This window comes from Semicossyphus pulcher, unplaced genomic scaffold (genome assembly GCF_022749685.1).
Source record: "Semicossyphus pulcher isolate SPU_LCO1_2020_fin unplaced genomic scaffold, fSemPul1.0.p SCAF_21, whole genome shotgun sequence".
Classification (NCBI taxonomy): domain Eukaryota; kingdom Metazoa; phylum Chordata; class Actinopteri; order Labriformes; family Labridae; genus Semicossyphus; species Semicossyphus pulcher.
In genome coordinates this window covers 18,571,513-18,588,180 of record NW_027211695.1, presented here as the reverse complement: position 1 = coordinate 18,588,180, position 16,668 = coordinate 18,571,513, and the positions used below count along the sequence as shown (strand labels likewise).

The 16,668-nt window shown below is 42.1% G+C and overlaps 2 protein-coding genes across 3 annotated transcripts in view; one reads left to right on the top strand and one right to left on the bottom strand.

Moving 5' to 3' along the window:
* The first annotated feature begins 892 nt into the window (after window positions 1-892).
* cckar (cholecystokinin A receptor) lies at window positions 893-10,111 on the top strand. 2 transcript variants are annotated; one of them, XR_011308752.1, is made up of 6 exons: window positions 893-1,170; window positions 1,639-1,890; window positions 6,228-6,489; window positions 6,843-6,970; window positions 7,149-7,801; window positions 9,325-10,111. XR_011308752.1 is itself a non-coding variant. In XM_069671804.1 (5 exons), exons 1-5 carry the CDS (start codon window positions 1,047-1,049, stop codon window positions 7,745-7,747), a joined length of 1,365 nt encoding a protein of 454 aa, XP_069527905.1. In that variant the 5' UTR covers window positions 893-1,046; the 3' UTR covers window positions 7,748-10,111. The 2 variants fall into 2 exon arrangements, 1 of the variants encoding a protein (XP_069527905.1); XM_069671804.1 differs by having other exon boundaries at window positions 7,149-10,111.
* Window positions 10,042-16,668, bottom strand: part of rbpjb (recombination signal binding protein for immunoglobulin kappa J region b) — a 49,335-nt gene continuing 42,708 nt past the window's right edge. Inside the window, exons 7-11 of the mRNA XM_069671805.1 lie at window positions 16,467-16,579; window positions 16,241-16,381; window positions 15,963-16,118; window positions 15,779-15,882; window positions 10,042-14,034 (exon numbers count right to left, since the gene is read on the bottom strand). Of these exons, the coding sequence (XP_069527906.1) occupies window positions 13,710-14,034; window positions 15,779-15,882; window positions 15,963-16,118; window positions 16,241-16,381; window positions 16,467-16,579 (839 nt within the window). The 3' untranslated portion in view covers window positions 10,042-13,709. The remainder of the gene's footprint in view (window positions 14,035-15,778; window positions 15,883-15,962; window positions 16,119-16,240; window positions 16,382-16,466; window positions 16,580-16,668) is intronic.

Below are 16,668 nucleotides of genomic sequence, written 5' to 3'. Positions count from 1 at the left end.
TAATGTCAGTTATGCACCATAATGGTATTCATGCACCTTAATGTCATTTATGCACCTTCATGTCAGTTATGCACCTTAATGTCATTTATGCACCATAATGTCATTTATGCACCTTCATGTCAGTTATACACCTTAATGTCATGTATGCACCTTCATGTCAGTTATGCACCTTAATGTTATTTATGCACCTTCATGTCAGTTATGCACCTTCATGTCATTTATGCACCTTCATGTCAGTTATGCACCTTAATGTCGTTTATGCATCTTAATGTCATTTATGCACCTTCATGTCATTTATGCACCTTCATGTCAGTTATGTACCTTCATGTCAGTTATGCACCTTAATGCCATTTATGCACCTTCATGTCAGTTATGCACCTTAATGTCAGTTATGCACCTTAATGTCATTTATGCACCATAATGTCAGTTATGCACCTTCATGTCATTTATGCACCTTAATGTAATTTATGCACCTTCATGTCAGTTATGCACCTTAATGTCATTTATGCACCTTCATGTCATTTATGAACCTTCATGTCAGTTTTGCAATTTAATGTCAGTTATGAACCTTAAAGTCGGTTATGCACCATAATGTCAGTTGCGCAGCCTAAACTAAGTTATGCACCTTGATTTCAGTTGTCCACCTTTAATGTTTTCCTCTTTTGTGAGTAACACATATTTGAAATATTACAAAATAATAAGAATAATTATAAAAGCATGCCCTGACACCATGCAGCACTTGCATCACTGCCAGCATTCACGATTGGGTGTTTTTCAAAAGGGTGTGTGTGTTCGGTGGGTGTGTGTGTGTGTGTGTGTGTGTGTGTGTGGGCAGACCACTCAAGAATGCAACCCGTTCACATGTTGTCGGTAGAAATGCTGAGCACTACAAGAGCGCAGAGCACATCATCGAGAGCACACGGCAACTTCTAAAGAACACGAACTTTACAGTTTTGATTTGATCTTCCCGTCCTTTATGTGGAGTATGATGACGAATTCTGCTCATATGACTGATTTCACTTGAGGATTTAGGAAGAGAGCGCGAAATGGAGACGTTCACACCACCCGACTTCTTTAATTCAACTGATCTGAACAAGATTTTATGTAATTTGGGGATCAAGAATCTGTCGGAGTGTGAGAGCGAGCAGGAGCCCTCACCAGAACCGAAAGGTACAGTGAACTTATCTTTATGCACCATTATCAAACGCTGTTAAACCTCCTGTCCGATTACAATAATTTTATCCCGGGATTAGATGGTAACTGTGCCCCAAATCAAACCATTTGTCTCCAGTTTGAGCAAAAATATCGGCTGCTTTGGGCATTTGTTTTTGCGTCAGTGCGCATTACGCACATGGCTCAAGTCCTCCAGAGAGCTAATGCAGTGTGTTATGTTAGCAGTGACACATATGTTGTCACTGCACACTAAGTCTGCCAATGTCAAGTGAATAAAACTGCTCTTACGCAATTCTATAGCCACAGGATAGATACAATAAATGGCACAAATCTTGTACATTTTTCTGGATAAAATCAAAGAGAATCATAAGGCTTTTATTGTGGTGACAACATAAAAGATCAAATACTGTATTTTATAGGATTTTTCCCCCCACATGTATCCCCATTCACACTCCTTCCTCTTAGATATCAACCAGACGGTGCGGATCGTCCTCTACAGCCTCATCTTCCTCCTCAGCGTCCTGGGCAACAGCCTCATCATCGGCGTACTGGTGAGGAACAGGCGCATGAGGACAGTCACCAACCTGTTCCTGCTGTCCCTGTCCGTCAGTGACCTGATGGTGTCCTTGGTCTGCCTCCCTTTCACCTTCATCCCTAACCTCATGAGGGACTTCGTTTTCGGCGCTGGGGTATGCAAGCTGGTCATGTACATCATGGGTGAGTATAGATTGGGCATTTTGTGGTTATATTGAGGTATATTGGGCTTACATCTGCCTTTAAATACCCCAAATTTTGCCATTTTGTTCATAAAAATATAATAGCAATACCCACTGAACCTAACGCAGACTCTTTTTACCTTAAGGACAGCAAAGTACAACCATTGCAGACACACAATTAGCCATAAATCCTCTAATTTTGCATCCAAGTTTGATATGAATATGTAAAAATGTGGCACTGATGTTTTATGTTCTTTGAATTCAGCCCCATTTCTGCATCTCCAGAGACCGATGTCATGCCTAATGCATAAAAACTCAACTCAGCTAAAAGTGTTTTTTTTATCGGATTATGAGTTGGAAAGAGGATAACTGATGTAATCTCAGGCCGCGTTGAGCGCAAGAGTCCTTTTTCCCCCTGAATATTCAAGCGCTCCTGTGGCTTAATGAGCCCGAGCTAAAAATAAGTACGGCTCCGGTCAAAGGAAATGTGTTGACAGAAAGCGTAGAAGAAATTCAGTTTTTCACGCTTCTATAATCATATTTTTGTGTGCAACCCATGGGCTGTTGTTTCCTGCTCATTCGTAAATGAATACAAGGTTTGTATGCAGAGTCAAATCAATTCAATCAATACTTCTCTCCAATCAATTTGGGGCCATTAAGTTTACACAACTTTAAAGTGTCGCTACAATCAAAAACGTGTTTTTCATTTACATGTTTAAGCGTCATTGTGCAGAAAAATGCAAATGCAGTGTATAAAAATTCGCTCAAAAGTGCAACTTAAAGCTCCTGTGAGGATTTTTTCACTGGTTATGAAACAGACTGAAATGTCTCTATATGACCTCCAAATGCAAACCAGACCATCAGCAACAAGATTGATTATTTTTATGTAGTTATTTTTAATGCATAAAACTGCTGGCGGGGGGGTAGGTGTCAGACAAAAGCGATAAACTACCCTTGTTTACATTTTGCAAAGCAAGTGAAAGTGAGTGATACATATGACCGTTAAGGAAAGAAGGATGACACCACTTAAAGTCCAGCCCAAGTCATGTTGTAAGATATATAAAATGCTCTGCTCGAAAAAATAAATGGTGTCTGATATGTTTTTTCTGCAAATTACATTTTATACGTTAAAAATCCTCCCAAGGCAATCTGCGAAAAACAAAACAAAACACGTCTCTGCCACCCTTTAGTGGCAACTTGTTGAAGCTTGCTTGAAATGTAGAAATCACAGTGTTTCCTGTGAGGACTATTTTCAGCGGGCGGGCGAGGGGGTGAATCACATCACATGTAGACTTACTCACTCTGGCTTACCCTCTTTCTAGATGGATCTTGTTTCTTCGCCTTATTCAGTTTTATTTCACAATCTACTTTCATCTGATCTTTTTGCTTTGCTTCACTCCAACACACCTGCACCTCTGCTCTCTGCACCGCTGCTGGCCCCGCCCCCCTCTTTCTGTCTGTTAGTCTGTTTAATGAAGCTACAAGTAGAGTTAAATATTTTCTCTCACAATTCAGCTCTCGCAGCACGTGAGCCGCGTGTACACGAGGGACGTTATCAATGACGTAGCGATCAAAAAGATTGATCGTTACTGAATGACATCTGCACTTTTTATAAGCTTTATAAACAGCTACAATCAATGCATTTACAATCGGGACATAGGGAGATGCACAATAGGATGGTTAACATTGTACAACAGAACTGCATATGATTGTGTGTGGACAGAGATCGTCCGATGTCGCACTGTGTGAGGCGTAAACTGGTTCCGCTGTTGTTTATTTGGTTGCCACGACTTCCCGTGTGATTGACATGCTGTGACTCTTCCTCAACGAGGTGAGCGGGCGAACAACCGTTCATTTGGAGCGAAAATCTCCGCAAAGTCGTTTAATTGCGAACTTCGGGACACGTTATAGAAATCTGAAGCAGCGGCGGCAATAAGTCTGCTGTGGCGGGCCGCCGCTTTGTTTTTGCTCTCATTTTGGTCCCCACCGACTCCTGAGTTTATCCTCTTTAGCTGAAAATGCTCGAAAAGCTCGTCACTGATAACAGCAATAAAAATAAACAGCAATACCTGACCTGCTTCAAAAGTTAATTGTGAGCTGTCAATGTCCAGTGTAATTGTTTCCAAGCTTTCTTTCTGCTGGGAGCTTTGTAATAATGTGTATTCATACAGATGATCCACCTTCACCAATATGTCATTTTTCATCCAATTACAACTCCGCCAGGAAATCTGATTTTCATTGTATCCCGCACTTCCTGTTTCTCCATTTAACCGTTCGGTGAGATCAGAGCGCTGTCGTCCCGGATTATTAGCTCATTTGTCCGTGTGTTTATCTGTTTATGTGTCGTTCCTCTCGGATTGCACTCTGTAATCATTCGAACGTATTTATAGCTCTGCTTGTTATTGTTACAGAGTGTGTAACGGGCAGCGCAGGATGTGTCTGTCGCTGCTCAGCAGTTAAATTTAATGCGACGAAACATTAATGGGCCACAGCATCACAGGCAGAGCAGTACACACAGTGACATGTTGTGAGGATGCTGACTAGTCTGAGGGTGACAAAGCCCACGGCGGAGGAGAAAGGTGGAGGGGAACACGACCTAATTAAATGAAAAGATACATTTAGCTAAATACTAACATTAATATTATTTATACTTTGTCCTCCATATTGATGAAACCTTGAGAGGAAAATAGAACTTTCATGTCTTTCCATTCAATATACAGCGTTATCCAGGAGCCAGCTAGCTTAGCTTAGCATTTAGACTGGAATTGTGCTAACAGCTAGCATCGCCAAAAATGCATCTAGCTGCGCCTTGAAGCTCAATAGTTAAAACAGGCCATTTAGTTTGTTTACGCCTAAGGGTAAAACCGTCTAATTTGGTTTAAAGAAGTGGTTAAGCTAAGCTAATTAATCGCTAGCTGTACCTTCATGTCTATTAAACAGACATGAGAGTGGTATTAATCTTTTCATATAACTTTTGTCAAACAGAGGTGATGTGCCAGAGTATTTCATGTTTGAATGCAATGACGTACAATTCACCACTGCACATGAACTGTTTCGCTTAGTTAAAAAAACAAGCTAGCCTTTGGAATTTATACTTGTCAAACAAGATCAAGATCAAGAACAAGAACTTCTGTGAGCGTTAGAAGTGGTAGCAAGTGTATTTTTTTTACTTTTCACAGAGGCAGGCTTTTTGTTTCTCCCAATTTTCCAGTCTTTATGCTAAGCTAAGCTAACTTTCTTCTTGGAGTGAGAAGAAGAAATAGATACAACTCTCATGTGTGTACAGTAACTATTAAGCCAGGCAGCAGCCGGTTAGCTTAGCTAAACCACCGCATCATCAACAAGTATCAAACATCACAATAAAACATGCAAACTAGCTTTCTTGCCAAGAATTAGACGAGTAGATTGTTACCACTTACATTTTTGTACAGAAAGAAAATAAGCTAGCAAGCACCTAGTTAGCTTGGCTAAACCAAGACATGATGGGGGTTTTTTTCAAACTAGATGTAACTTGATAGTGAGTGTTAGAAATGGTAGTTAGCGTATTTTTAACTCAGTAGAGACAGGCATTTTGTTTGCCCCAATTTTCCAGTCTTATACTAGGCTAAGCTTACTTGTTGTAACTTGTCTTACGTTCTCTAAATGAGAATTATGTGCCAAACTATTTCTCTGCTTTATGCAGTGACACAGAAGTCAGCATAAAACATGCATTCTTGCCAAGAGTAAGAAGAAGAAATGGATACCACTCTCATGTGCGTACGGTAAATATTAGCTAGCAAGAAGCAGGTTAGCTTAGCTCATCCACAACATGTAGAATGAGTATAATTTTTATGGATGAACTCAAACATCATGATACAATATGCAAACTAGCTTTATCACCAAGAATTAGACAAGTAAATTGATACCTCTCACATGTACTTGTACACTTGTACAGTTTAAATTAAGCTAGCAAGCAGCTAGTTAGCTTAGCTAAACCAAGACATGTAAACATGTTGGTTTTAAAATGTTTGTTTTCTTTAATCAAACTAGATGGAAGTTGATATTTAGTGAGAGTTAGAAGAGTCAGAGTTTTTTACATTCGGACAGAGCCAAGCTAGCTTCCCCAAGTTCCCAGGCTTTATTCTAAGCTAAGCTAACAGTCTTCTGGCTGTAGCTTAGAATTTACCATACAGCTATTAATACAGTAAGTGTTCTCAATCTTCTTATCTAACTCTCGGCAAGAATTTGTATAATATATTTTACTAAAATGTCAAGGACTGTTAACCACTTTTTCACAGGTCTCAGCCAATCAGAGACTGACAAATCATCTATGATCTATTTTTGGATTTCTCTCTGCAGGTGTCTCAGTGAGTGTTTCCACTTTCAACCTGGTGGCCATCTCTCTGGAGCGCTACAGCGCTATTTGCAACCCCCTGACCTCGAGGACGTGGCAGACCAAATCCCACGCCACCAAGGTCATCAGCGCCACCTGGGTGGCCTCCTTCGTCCTGATGCTGCCCTATCCCATTTCCAGCACCCTCAAGCCCTTCACCCGCCTGAACAACAGCACCGGACACATGTGCCGACTTGTTTGGCCCAACGACGTCATCCAGCAGTCCTGGTGAGCTGAGAATAAAGAGTGTCGTATCTTCTCACTTATACAGTACGGCCCCTTGATAGATTTTCACAGCTGGTGAGAGACGGCCATTTGGGGCACAACATCTTCTAGCGTTCAAATATCTGACCCTTCAAAATAAAAGCACACAATTCAAATCTTTTCAGATTTTGTCCGACAAAAGAGCTTAACTAATAGATTCCAGTTCATGGCAATAAATCACGTCATGTAGATATTATTCTTGACTCAAGGGCAGATGTTTCTTATATTAGCAACACAGTTTGGCTGCTGGGTTGATTTAAATTAGCTTCAGTGATTGCTCATGCATCCATGTACCCCTCCAAATCTGTGCCTTGTAGGTATGTGTCCCTGTTGTTGCTTCTCTTCCTAATCCCGGGGATCGTCATGATGATGGCCTATGGACTCATTTCCCTGGAGCTCTACCGTGGCATCAAGTTTGAGCTATCCAGCAGGAAATCCAGCAGAGGTATGAAAATAAAGCAGTAAACGCACGATTTGGATAAGAATGGAGGCACAGAAAACTAAGCTTTATCAGGCATGAATTGCAGCCCTCGCCTCTAGCATGCCACTGCCTGCATTTTCTCTTGCTGCTGATGAAACAGCACCCTCACACTCTTTTCTTTTCACATCCTCTCTCTTGACAGACAGACAATCCAGCACTGGCAGCATCAAACCCGGTGACAGTGACGGCTGTTATCTTCAGCCGACTAAAAAGAAAAGCATCTCAGGCAACTTTACGAACTCCAGCAGCAAACCCATGGTGGGCCGAGCTTGCAGCAGCAACTCTACGGCAAACCTGATGGCCAAGAAGCGCGTGATCCGCATGCTCCTGGTCATCGTCTTCCTCTTCTTCCTGTGCTGGACGCCCATATTCGTGGTCAACGCGTGGCAGGCGTTCGACCGGCGCTCGGCCTACCGCCTGACCGGAGCGCCCATCTCCTTCATCCACCTGCTCTCCTACACCTCAGCCTGCGTCAACCCCATCATTTACTGCTTCATGAACAAGCGCTTCCGTCAGGGCATGCTGGCCACGTTCACCTGCTGCAGCTGCTTGAGGAGGCGCGGCGGAGGAAGCGGCGGCTTAGGCAGGTCAACTGGAACTGGAACGGCTAAAGGGGAAGCGGGCAGGTCGAGAGCAGGGGGAAAGACCAATGAGCAGAATGGTCATACCCCGCCAAGCGGAGCCAGCACACGCTTCACCTACACCGGCATCCGCGCTTCAGCCTGGAGCGAACTGACTTAAACTGGATACGAGTGTTTGTGTGTGTGCAAGAGATCTGGCCTGAGAGCAGACAAGGTAAAGCCCTCACAGTGCTGAACTGACTAGTTTAGGAGCAGCTATCTTTCTTTTGCTTGGAGTGTGATATGACAGGGGTACAACAGTGAGCAGGAGTGCCCTCACAGCAGATCAAGTCCCCAAAGCTTGCTGCATCCAGGGTTTATGTCTGGTCATACAAAGCCAAGAAACAGAGAACCAATTACTTTGCCTATAATATACTGTGTTCTAGTTAACCCTCTAAGTGCATACAGCAAAAAATACTTGAGGATTATTTAAGCAAAAAGACCAATATATATATATATATGTTTGGATTATTTCGGACTTTCTTTTGTCAAAAAATATCACCTCTAGCAGAGGTGGAGCTTTCTATTGTAGCTAATGATCGTTAGCATAGTTTGACTTTTAAGCTAACATGGACCTAAAGTCCTTAAAGTTCTGATATCAATAGAAGCTCTTGAAAAGCTTCTAAACAGACCTTGAGGATGGAAGTTTGAAAACTGGAATCTGCTAGCATTTTGCTAGCAACGTGTTTAGCCACTGAACTACAAATCAAAACAATATTAGCCCAAAGCACACGCTGGTTTTAGTTTTTTGAATGTAGTTGTCCTACTTTACAGGAAGCCGTTGGTTCCCTCTTTTGCTTTATTTAAGGGGACTAGGTAATAAAGTTGATACCATAATCAAGTTTGTGTGTTGAGATAGCTAGCTAGAACTGGGAGGCAGTTAGCCAAGCGATTAGCAAGAAAGGGAGAATAAAGCCAGCTAACAGCTGCTAACATCTTAGGGTCACTACTTGATATCTTTTTTAATCCTTACTCAAATGAAATTAGTAAAAATAGTTACATAGGGGTGTAGCAGAGTTTGACTTTTGCGCTGACATGGGCAAAAAGTCCTTCAAATGCTAACAACAAAAGCTCTTCAAAAACTGCTAAACAGTGAGGTCAGGATGAACGTTTGAAACTCAGCTCTGCTAGCATGTTTCCAATTTAGCTCCTTAACTGCGAATACAATATTAGCCCAAAGCGTGTGCTGGTTTTAGTTTCATAAAATGTAGTTTTTCTACTTTCCACTTAGTTCCCTTTTTTGCTTTTTTTTTTTAAAGGGATGATAAATGTGAAAAAAACGATACCACTATCAAGGCTGTGTGTTGAGCTAGCTAGCCAGAGCTGGGAGGCAGTTAGCTTGGCGATTAGCAAGATTGGAAGAAGAAAACAGCTAGCTATCTGCTGCTAACCTCTTAGGATCATAACTTCACATTTTCCACATCTTTTTTTTAATCCTTACTCAAATAAAATTTGTAACAACAGCAACCTAGGGGTGTTTGTGTATGCTAAGCTGAGCTAATCAACCCCTGGCTCTAGCTGGGAGAGAGCAGATAAGCTGTTTTACCAAAATGTGAAACCACAATTCAAATATTTGACTTTCTTTACGGAATTAATGGAATAAAAACATTTTTAAAAAATATCCTCAAACAAAATTTTAAAAAATATGAATAAAAACATGAAAAATCACAAGTATGTTATTTTTTTATTTTTTTACAGGAATTGGCGTAAACAGGCTTTTATTTGCCATCTTCAGCAGCAGCTGCAACTATCTGTATTCGGCTGCTTCAAAACAGTCCTTCACTGCGCAAACAGTGCTGCTCTCGGCCTTGACCCACTCTGCTTGTGTGTGTTGATGTGTGACAGAGAGAGGCCTTATCATTTAGTGAGACTTTCTCCACCTGTCTCCTCCCTCTCTTCAAAGAGTGAATTCCCGGCATCACCCACCTGATTTCCACGGATCCACGCAGTTAAACACACAGCAGCGTTTATGTAGCGACGTTTTCTTGTTTCAATATTGTTGTATAAATTTGTGCTTTTGTTTCATTGCATGCTAATGTGCCTCTTATGAAGGAAGTCCTGCTGAACACAATGATTGAATGTAATCCCAGAGACTCTTTACATGTGAATGTGGGTCTGGGAGTAATATCGTGGGTTTTATTGTAACGTGCAGACACAGCTGAGGTCTGGAAAAGAGACATATAAAGATGTGTGAGACTGTGTCTGCAAAGACTCGCGGCAGAGTATCTCAGAGCTTTTAACAGCTTTAATAAAAGTGGATCAGAGGACCTCAAGTCCCAGACGAGTGGCGGGAAGAAGACGGGGAATCTGCTGGGACTTCAGCCGCTGAGAGATGGAGGGAAGAAGGTTTTTAATTTGTACTTACGCTTCCCGTGACGATTAAAAACACAACACAAAGTAACATTTTATATCACTTTTTTATTTCTCATTTTTATGCCAATATTGCAAGTTTTTTTCTCCTTTTTTTCTTCTTTTAATGACATACAGATTTTTGAGCATGATCTGGAGCTGCAATATGTACAAAAACAAAACTAACGTTATGTTATTTAAAAAAAACCGTCCCCTTTGTTTTTTATTGCTAAATGTTACAAACGGCACAGGTTTCTACCATCAGCAACCCTTTGAGCACTGAGTATAACTACCACAATGACACCTCTGCTTACCATTTACTAGAATAATACACAGATACAGTGAGAGTGAAAGGACGTGGAGAGGAAGGAGGAAAGAAAGAGTGATCCGACTGTAGCAAAGCTAGCATAACAGGCTGCGTGTTAAAAACAAAAAACAAAGGAAGGGGAAAGGGGGGGCTCCAAATGTACAAACAGAAACATGAGCGGTAAAGAGTGAGGATGAAATGTGTGAGAGAAAAAAGAGAAAGGTTAGCGCTCTGTAGTGCAAACAGCCAAAATAGTCTTAAGGAGAAGTAAGGCTGAGTGCGACAGAGAAGGGCTCCACACTCCTTTTTTTTAATTTGTTTAAAGCTGCCTCTCACTCTGCCCTGTTTTTGTTTAGCAGTGCATGAAAACTACATTATAAAAAGACATTTGGCATATTAGAGGATACATACATTGTTCAGAGCTCATTATAAAAAAAAAAACAAACACAAAACAGAAACAGCTGCTTTTGGAAAACAAAAAATGACCAGACACACAAAGAGAAAGAAACCGGTTAGCATCGCTAATGTGATAGCGTTTATGCTAGGTTAATTAACACAGCGTGCGTTTTTTTTTTAAAGAAGTCATGTAACATTTTTAGTTTTCTGTATCCTCCCTAAAAATAAACTGTAAACCAGCTCGGATTGTCAAGGCGACACACTTTTTTTTTTTTTTTTTTAAACGCATGCATCACCCCCTTTATTAGTTTGAGCCAATGTGACAAAGCTGCTCTGTTCAGACTCGCGTGAGGAGATGATGAAGAGGAAAGCCGGAGGAAGGAGGAGGGAGGAGGGAGGGTTTGGCCTAAAGAGGCGTCTCGACATGTAAACAAAAACCCAAAAATATCCGAGCTCCAGGGAGGGCGGGGGGGGAGGCAGGGAAAGGGGAGGGGGTGTGTGATGCTAATGCAGAGGCTATGTTAAAAACTGGAGCTAGCAAACATAGAAGAAGAAACACGTTAGAAATCTACAGTTAAGATTTTGTGACCTCCATCCTGCAGAGTAAAGGGTTCAGGAAGAAGCGCATTTATTGTTTGTTTTTTTTGGGATGCTACACTGACGCTGCAGCACCGACGACTTCCTCCACGGTTTCCAGGATAGACAGGAAGTGGCCTATTCTTAAAAAAATACACTCCCAGGCCAACCTAGGCAGCACGGGCGATAATGCACTTTTTTTTTTCTTCTTTTGACATAAGACAAGGGGAGACTTTGTACCAATAATTTAAAAAATATCAATATTACAATATAAAACATTTAACATCAATGACTGACGGGTGGTGGCGAGATGAGGGGGCGTAACTTTTATTTTGAAAGGGTGCAAGCGAATCCTTTTTTGTTCCTATTTCAAGGGTTTGTCGGTAAGAAAGAAATACTTCATTAAGCAGACATTCAAGTTACAGTGTTGTTGTTCTTTTTGTGTTCCCGGAAGTGTTTACAGTTGCACTGTAAGACTTTAAAATTCACACGTATTGCCTTTGAATGTTTGTCCCAAAAATGATCGCACGTTTGGATCGCGGTGGAAGACGGAAAAACCTCCAGGTTTTCCTTCGTTTTTTGGAGAGCACACTTTGAAATGGAGCGAGTCTGACTCAATATTCCATTACAGCAACTACATATGACACACGCACACACAAACACGCACACACGCGTACAGATTTGCTGGCTGGTGATCTAGTGCTCAGGCGGACGAAGACGATGAAATGACCTGTACAATATTGCTGTTATGTTCGCACACATTTAAAAGGCCTTTATGCTCCTACAGGAGACGCAGCGGTCATGGGTTCGGATGAGTGCAACTACTCGGACAGTGATGTACACACGCTTTTGTTTTTTTTTGTTTCTGCAAAGATAATAAAACCACAGGAGATTTTTTTTTTGTTTGTTTTTTAAAAAAGAAGGCTGAAAAGAGCTTTTACAGCGCTCGTGAGACGTTGTACCAAAAGTGGAAAGGGCGCTGGGCACCGCATGAGAATAAAAAACTGGGCGTATTTGTACTTTTACACCAACAAAAAAGAGAAGGCGGATAAATCCTTCCGAAGGCTGCTTCGCGTGGAGCCGCAGCGGTAAAAAACAGCAGATAAGAAGCGAGGCGTTTGTTTTTGTGCTATGCACAGGTTCTTCCAAAGGTGAGTAAACAGCAGATAAGAAAACATGAAGTGTGTTTTTGTTGGAATTGAAGTTCTCAGTAAGGCCACATCAAATTGTTTTGTTTTTTTTGGAGTTAAATGCCAGCAGACGTACAGCACACACTGGAAGACACCTCGCTAGGTTTCACGACGCTATCTGATACGTTACAGGACTGTAGATATGTGACCGGTCCGACTGCGTGCACAGTAAGAATATACAGTACTAAGGCTATCTTTGATTACATTTAATGACTTGTTTTGTAACCGTGGAAGTCTATATTTGACGTATTCTGCAAACTATGGCTCCATGTGAGATGTACTGATGTGTGTAAGGAGACATAGCGCACATAGAGTATTGCAGGCAAGGCAGAGGCGTTGCTTAAAGCTTTTCTTTTTAAAGACTTCATAAAAAACCAATGATAAAAACATAGGCCCTCTGAGGTTAGTCCCCATTTTTAAAAAAAACTAACAAAAACAAACTTCGCTTTTGTAAATAAACAACCCAGACTTCAGATTTTTTTTCCCAACAGAAGAAGCAAAGAGTATCAAAACGAAACACGGGTCGCATTAACATACAGGCTGGGATTTTGGACCTCATAAAAGGGGGGAAACAAAGCCCAAGCTCAGAGGAAGAATAGAAACTATTTGGTAACAAAAGTGTACTATATGTTTAATACAAAAAAGGTATGGAGAAAAATGTACCTTTACTAAAGCTTATACAAGATCCTTGGTCCATAAAAACTATGTTATCGTCACGTTTTCTGTGAGTCCCTCTGCATCCTCGCGCTCCCTCCAACAACAACACATCCAGAACACCCGGAACGAAGGCAGAACGACACAAAAGAAAAGGAATAATTACAAAACAAAAAGAGGGAGGGGCTCGGGCGGTGCAAAAAATACACTTTCCTTTCCAGGGAATTTTTTGCACGCGTTTTTTTTTTGGATGTATTGTTGTTGTGGTTTTTCCGTAGAAAGGTGCTGGTGCTCTGAGCCTGCAGGAACTTCACTCATTCCAACACCAGAACTGGATAGGCAGGTCCCTAAAGTAACCACAGGAGAGGGGGGCATGGCAAGGAGCACTTTTTTCGCTTATTCCCATTGGTTGACAACGTTGTGATGTCGCTCCTCCTTCAGATTTCCCCTGCGTTCGCTCTGTTCTCCCGCCAATTTCAGCTTCTTTGTATCCAAAATCCAAACGCAGCACTTCAGAGTGAGTTTTTGTTTATTATTTCCCATAGTCTTCATATACCTTGTGGTACATTTGCTCTCAAGGCATATTGTGTTGTGGCCCCCCCTGGTGTGCGTTAGGAGACCACGGCTGCGGCGGTGGAGGACGAGGACGTGACTCCCGCGTTGGAGGTGCTGTTGGGGCCGTAGACGCCGGACGCCGCCTCCTGGCTGCTGTTGCTGAGCAGGCTGGAGTTTCCGGCCCGCAGGATGGCGCCGGCGGCGCTGCAGTGCGGCCGCGGCCCGGGCTCCGGCGTGTAGGTGAAGGTCAGCGTGGTGGAGTAGATGATGCCGTCGTTCCTGACCAGCGTGACGGGCACCTGGACGGGCTGTCGCACCCAGCGCCAGCCCTCGCGGAAGGCGGAGATGTCGGGCACCACGCACAGCATGCTCTCCGCACACCTGGAACAACACAGAGGGAAGTCAACTGATGATTTAAGCTCTTGTAATTATAGTATAATAAGAGTCGACTGATATATCTATCAGCCGATATTATCAGGCAGATATAGAACTATATAAAATATCGGTATTGACTGTTACGTTTTGCCAATATGAAAACATTTTAACATATGATGCAGAAAACAATGTTCTCTTATTTACAGCGACCAAACTATTCATGAGGCAGAAACAACACAAAGAGGGAGCTCAAAGGAAGATTTAGGCTCTTAATACAAATATAATTTAGAGGCGATAATAGTATAATACAAGTCGACTGAAAGATCTGTCCCTATTATCGGCCCGATATAGACCTGTCTCTGATATCGGTTTCGGCTGATATTGCGATATATTTAAATAGTCTAGAAATTAAATTGAAAAAAAAATTCCAGTTAATTTATGTTTTCATAATCAAAAAAATGTAATACCAGACGAAATTATTACATTTCAGACTGGTTCAAAAATATTAAAAAATTGCAGACATTGTCTAATAAAAGAAATACCGTATATAAAATACCACATAGATACCACATACTGTATATTATATTAGATTATACAACAGTTAGTTCCGACCAAGTCATCTGATTGGACAAGAAGCATTCCATGAGTGCTGATATAGAGAACAACAGCACTTTTCACTCTGTGTATCACTCCGCCTCAGCCAGGTGAATGCTGTTAATTAACATTACAGCAGGACGTGTATGTTTACATTGATCAAGCTGGTACCTCTGAATCACACAGCAGACTCTTATTTCACTCATTGATGATAAATGAAAACAAACAGGTAAATGTACATGATAAAAACAGCTGATCTGTGGTGACCTGTACACACAGAGTGCAGGAGGATGTTTGGGTTGCTTGGCAACAAAAGTCTAGTTTCATTGTAGCTGTGGACCTAGTTGAGTTGGTGGAGCGAAAAGTAATCTGTTGTTGATTGTTACTTTTTACTACTATTTACTGTTTGTGTAACTGTCCTATAAAAGCAATATTACACTCGAGATCGTGATGTTATACTGAATATCGGCACGGCTGTAGCCTTGTGCCTACGACATTCAGTCTCTCCCTGCATCTCCTGTCTCTATCTGTACTTACACCCTCAAATAAAGGCAAAAATGCTCAACAAGTTATCTATGCGAACAACCAAAAGATCTCAGAGGTGTGCAGTCGTGCAGACAGGGAGGTCTGACTGTCCTTTGCTGTCTCTGCCTCACAGCTCAGTGGGTGGTTCTGATAAACACACAAAATCAGTCTGTAAAAGTCCCTGACATAGGGACGGCTGAGGTAACAAGGGGACAAAACACACTGTAGTCGGCTGGATGAAGACGTATGGACTCATGATTCATCAGCAGCTGAACCGCCAAAGCTGAGATGAGCTTTGATTCCTCTTATTAGCATTACGCCTGACAGAGAGCATTTTGAAAGCTTCCTTTTATTCAAATTACGATTCTAACTTATTCACATCTCCATCAGATTCATTACACTTAAAGCCCGTCACTTTCTGTGACTGTAGGATCCCTAATAAATCCTCAGATGAGACTATTTATATGCTAATCTGGGGGAGAAAATCAAGCTAGTCTGGTGCAGATAACGCATCTTATTTGGGCTAAGAAATGGAAAGAGCCCTTCGTGTACCCTTGTAAATTACAGAGTGAATGAAAAGTGAGATAAGGGGGAAAATAAGAGTCTAAAGAGCGAGTATTAGGAAGCTTACCTGTACATGGTTTCTGCCTCCACGTCTCCGAACCAGACCCGCAGATTTGGAGTGAAGTTCTGTCCCGTCAGCTCCAGCATGGCGACGTCTCCACCGCCGTTTAGCTGCACAAAAGGAAGGTGAGTGAGTAACTTTGCCGATTTATTAAAACAAATCTGTCATCTTTTGCCCCTCCGTTGGGTACCTGTAAGCTCTCTACCACAGGCACGGGGGTGACAGGCGAGTGGACGGGGCCCATGCCCTCGTAGAAAGTGTATTCAGCCTTGTCTGTGCTGATGATTGTCCAGGAGGCGCCGTCGTTGATCATCTCCTTGTTTGGTTCCTTTGGGCATGGAGTGGCCTAGGAGAGGGTAGAGAAGGTAGAAGCTTAATATATCGTCTGAATAAGTCGCCCTGATAAGTCGAATAAAGACAATGAAGTGTGTAAGAGGAGGAGGGAAGCTGGACGAGTGTTTGACTAACTTGAAACTGGATGATCCTTTCTTGGGAAAGGCACAGGTACATGCGTTCCGTGTCCTTCAGGTAGAAGGCACACTTGTGGAGCTGGGAGACGGGGTCGTCGGCGTCCAGCAGCGCCGTCTGCTTGTCCACCTTACGGATGATCTGAAGAGGAGAGATAAATAAATAAAACAAGACACAACAGAGGAAAAAGCCGTCACACTAATCTCAAATGGTGAGTTTCTTTTACCAGTCTGGGCAGCGCCATGCCGGTGACCGAGCACACCAGCTTGACCGTCTGACCGTAGTGGATGTAACCGTCTCTCACAGTGAACTCTTCTCCTTCTGACTCCTCGTCATCCACTGAAAACACAGAAGAAGAAGAAATCAGAAACACTTTCTACAAACACAAACCCACATTCGATCAATCCATCGCTTCCTTTGTCTGATGA